Source organism: Gavialis gangeticus, unplaced genomic scaffold (assembly GCF_001723915.1).
Source record: "Gavialis gangeticus isolate Ggan-Ray unplaced genomic scaffold, GavGan_comp1, whole genome shotgun sequence".
Lineage (NCBI taxonomy): Eukaryota > Metazoa > Chordata > Crocodylia > Gavialidae > Gavialis > Gavialis gangeticus.
Genome location: NW_017729018.1, coordinates 13847289 through 13851950, shown reverse-complemented (window position 1 = coordinate 13851950; position 4662 = coordinate 13847289). Strand labels below are relative to the sequence as shown.

Sequence of the window (4662 nt, the reverse complement as noted above, 5' to 3'; positions counted from 1 at the left end):
TGATGAAGACCTTTCATGCAGCAGCCTTTGTACATCCACGTTTTCTAGCAAGTGAGTCGCTTATATCAAACCTAGAATGTAAGATGTTGGTAATTCAGCAGTCCAAAGCAGCTCTGGATTTTCATGAAATGTTATAAATCCAGACACACTTGTGGAAACATTAACATTTTCATTTTCTGGCAAAAGGAAGGCTTTTTTAAAACCCAGTATTTTAATACTTGCCGGACTTGTCTATTGCACATACCTATTTACTCGCTCTTTTCTGCCTGTACATTTGTATCATTCTTTGACGGAAAACATCAAATGTATCTTCTTTATTTTCTTCCCCTGCAACACCCAAGCCCTCCCCTGCAGAGGTTGTACCCCTAGGGAGTAAAATGGATAGTTAGCACAGTTTGTTTCAGTTACATCTGACAAAGTGCAGAAAAGATCTAGAACAACAATAGCTTCCAATATAGACACGATTCAAATAAAAACCTAACTCAGGTTGTCAATGTCCCTTATGATGCAGCTCACCTGGCATATTAATCCCCCATGCACTCAACAATGAGAAGCAAAGCTCTCGTGATACAATTGGCTGAAGACTGTCATCTAGTAAATCAGTTTCTTGCATGAACTCCTCAGAGTTGATCACCTGATCTATGTTATGCAAGGTCCCTATTACAGATCACAACACCCCATGGTTGCTTTGCTGCTTATTGATTTACATGAACTTGAGAAATGAAGTACAGGGAACACTACCCAAATCCGTAGTGCACATCAAATCTTCACTGAAGGACTTTGATAGTGTCTATTGATAACTTCTAACATCCAGCAAGCTGAAGCCTCCTGAGACCTATTCCTTATCAAAACTTCAGAGTGCATCTTCAAGAAGGAAGCGTGTCACTAATCCTAATTTCTTTCCACAGACGAGCCAATGGAAGGAGAAAGACCTTGGCAATTTAAGATCAGCTTCTTACTGCGGATGGAGCTGGACCGGATGAGCTACGAGAATTTAAGCTGGTTAAAAGCATCACCTCTCTAGGCCACATGGGTAGAAAAAAAATCTATGTCCCAAAATGTAGGTTTATGAAAGCTTCTCTGCCAAAACGAACAACCCTCTGCAGAAGTTTCATCCTGAACACAATCACAGGGCCTGATGAGTTGGAACTGGGATTGCTGTGCCACAAAGGAAGCTCTGAGAGCACGAGTGGCAACAATGAGGAAACCAGCCCTATTTAAACTTTTCAAAGCCCATGGTCACCACATAAACCAAGAAGAGGCTGTACAGCCCTGGAATACCTGAGCACCGAGTCCAATTCATCTTTGTAGTCCACAAGACATTTAGGACTGCAACCCAGTTCCAAGGAGGACGGGTTTTCCTTGCGAAGCCTGCAATATTAGAATCTGCCTTGGGGGCTGCAAGACCAAGTTAAACCATCTTTAGGAAGAACATAAAGGCACCTAATAACCCTGTGGCTTCCTGTCAGGGATAGGCCAGTGCTCAAAGTATGCTTTACTTTGCATTAAGTCACCATATTCTCAATACCAAAGTCCTCCCCAAAGACACTGCTACAATGCCAACAAATAGCAAATAAGTATGTAACTTCCTGTAATCGTCGCCCCTCTGGACTGCCCAATGCATTTCTTCCATTTCATATTTTACAGTAAATTCTTTTCTTTGCAGCAGGCATAGTCTTCATTTTGTGATGTAGAGTGAACCACTGGTCCCTAAGTTTGTGAATCAAAAAGACTTCATAGTATTTCCTACAATACAGACCCCCCTGCTTCTGGGATGATTCGGAGTAAGAACTTAAGCAGCCTTTTAGAAAAGCTAGATGATAACTCAATGAGTTTATATAAAACTTCCCTCCTTCAGATTTTCCCTTCCCTCAGTTCAGCTTCAAATTGGCCAAATTCAGAGCTGAAGCAGATTAATTCCCTGAAGAGAAAAGGAAATGGCCCTACAACTTCTAGAGCCCTTAGCTCCACAAGGAAACATTATGTTTCACAAAGGAAGTGTAGAAGACTACGTGGAAGAAGACATCCAGAAGGAAACGTGAGTTATACTCCCAGCATTCCCAAGGCTAGTTCTGATCTTTCTGTATTGGATGGCAAGTTTTTAAGATTTTGCCTTATTATCACATGAAGACTGGCAGGCCTGTGTGCAGTAATCCCAGAGGCAAGCCCTACTACTGCTATATCAGAATGATCAAAAGTTATTCAATTCAGTGTTGGACTGCTTCCAAACCAACACACTCCACTTCACTCCCTTCTCTTTGAAAAGAGAGTATTGGATAACTTGTGGGCCTTTTAACTACAAATCATATTAGTATTTGACAGACAAGGGGCTAGTAGTTCCAAAGGGGAGAAAAACCAAAGAACATGGATCCCTCCAAGTGAATTTTATGATCAGATCACCAGATCATTAGATGCAGGGGTAGCAGTGGACATAGTCTTCCTGGACTTCCGGAAGGCTTTTGACACTGTCTCTCACCCCGTTCTCATTAAGAAAATGGGAGGCTGTGGTGTAGACACCCACACAGTCAAATGGGTCACCAACTGGCTGGAGGGCCGCACCCAGAGGGTGGTAGTGGATGGGTCCTTCTCAACTTGGAAGGACGTGGGCAGTGGGGTTCCGCAGGGCTCGGTCCTCGGGCCCGCACTGTTCAACATCTTCATCAGTGATTTGGACGAGGGGGTGAAAAGCACCCTGTTCAAATTTGCTGATGACACTAAGATGTGGGGGGACGTGGGCACACTAGAAGGAAGAAGCAGGCTACAATCGGACCTGGACAGGTTACAAGGGTGGGCGGATAAGAATAGGATGGGTTTCAACACAGACAAGTGCAAGGTGATGCACCTGGGGAGGAACAACCGGCACCATACCTACAGGTTAGGGAACTCCCCTCTTGTCAGCACGGAGGCGGAAAAGGATCTTGGAGTCATCATTGACTCCAAGATGAACATGGGTCGGCAGTGTGGGGAGGCAGTTAGGAAGGCCAACCGCACCTTGTCATGCATCCACAGATGCATCTCGAGCAGGTCCAGAGAGGTGATCCTCCCCCTTTATGCGGCACTGGTCAGGCCGCAGTTGGAGTACTGCGTCCAGTTCTGGGCGCCGCACTTCAAGAGGGATGTGGACAGCATGGAGAGGGTCCAGAGGAGGGCCACTCGCATGATCAGGGGACTGCAGGGCAGGCCCTATGAGGAGAGACTATGGGACCTGAACCTGTTCAGCCTCCACAAGAGAAGGCTGAGGGGGGATCTTGTGGCCTGTTACAAACTAGTCAGGGGGGATCAGAAGGCATTGGGGGAGTCACTGTTCCCCCGAGCACAGCCAGGAGTGACCAGGAACAACGGTCACAAGCTAGCAGAGGGTAGGTTTAGGTTAGACATCAGAAGGCACTATTTCACAATCAGGGCGGCTAGGGTCTGGAACCTACTTCCAAGGGAGGTGGTGCAGGCTCCTACCCTGGGGGTTTTTAAGAAGAGGTTAGGTGAACACCTTGCTGGGGTCGTTTAACCCCAGTACTCTTTCCTGCCATGGCAGGGGGTCGGACTAGATGATCTTCTCAGGTCCCTTCCGACCCTAGAAACTATGAAACTATGAATAAAACCTGAACTATCCATCTAGGCCATTAGAGAGAGAGACACAAAGACAAACTGCATACTGTAGATTGGCTTCAGTTTCATTAGGCCCATCTGAATTTGGGTTCAAAGTACATGTCTGGAGGGAAAGGAAAGAGCAGTGGATGCCAACAGAACATCTAGTGCTTCCATTATTTAAGGTAGGCAACAGCAGATAAATTAAATAAAAAAAATAAAATACAATAAACATAATTTACTTCCTTGTTGAGAAGGTCTAAACCTCCTTTAGAATCTAGCACGCTAACTGCTAAACTGGCCAGACAAAATTAAATGCTCAACTACTGGCTGCATGCTGAGATGTTTCAGGAGCTGTTAAAAGCAAAGGCCTACAAATGTTATTAGCTCCACCAAGTTTTGGAGTGAAGACCTCTAGACACCCAAACCCATGATCCTATATACAGGTGGACAACAGAAAGCTCTAGAAAAACAGGCATGACCAAAGGCCCTGATCAACAAAATGATTTCTGTCAAAGATAAGGACAGGGGAAGACTTCCCCCCCAAGAAAGAAAACAGTAAACCCACGCACTACTTCAGCCAGCCAGAGAGCTCTCTGTACAGGTAAGGGAGCAAGATTAGAAATATTTTGCACACTTTGTTTACATCCGTAGGTGAAAGGAGCCGTTACCATCAGGGTTGGCTGTAGAGGACACTGGAGGAAGAAAAATATTAACATGCAGAACTGAGATTTAAAAACAAGAATATGCATTTCAAGAAAACAAAATGCTTACCTTCTGGCAACGCACTTACCTCTTTGTGGGATGCAGGAGAAAGAATCTTTTGTTTAGTGTAGATTGTGTGCTACCTTAACCCAGAAGTAGTGTGTGTGTGTGCAACTCCTGTGAAGTCTATTTATATATGCAATGCACCTATCACTGTAATATCCAGGCACTTATGAAAACTCTACATGCAGGCTTGCAAGTTAAACCCCAATGCGTATTTTTTCTTCTAACAAAGTGCACCCATATACAATTACAAGGCTTCCACATGCACCAGGGTGCCTTCCAGGGTTTACATGGGCTAAAGGGCATCAG

The 4662-nt window shown here is 44.8% G+C and overlaps 1 protein-coding gene across 4 annotated transcripts in view; it reads right to left on the bottom strand.

Annotated features, from left to right (window-relative positions):
- The window catches only part of SUGP2 (SURP and G-patch domain containing 2), a 27573-nt gene that overhangs the window by 8216 nt on the left and 14695 nt on the right, over window positions 1-4662 (bottom strand). For 3 of the 4 annotated variants that reach the window (XM_019513608.1, XM_019513607.1, XM_019513606.1), the window contains exon 10: window positions 245-365. In XM_019513608.1, the coding sequence (XP_019369153.1) occupies window positions 245-365 (121 nt within the window). Of the gene's footprint in view, window positions 1-10; window positions 72-244; window positions 366-4662 lie in introns of all 4 variants that reach the window. The other variant, XR_002096658.1, reaches the window with a different exon arrangement.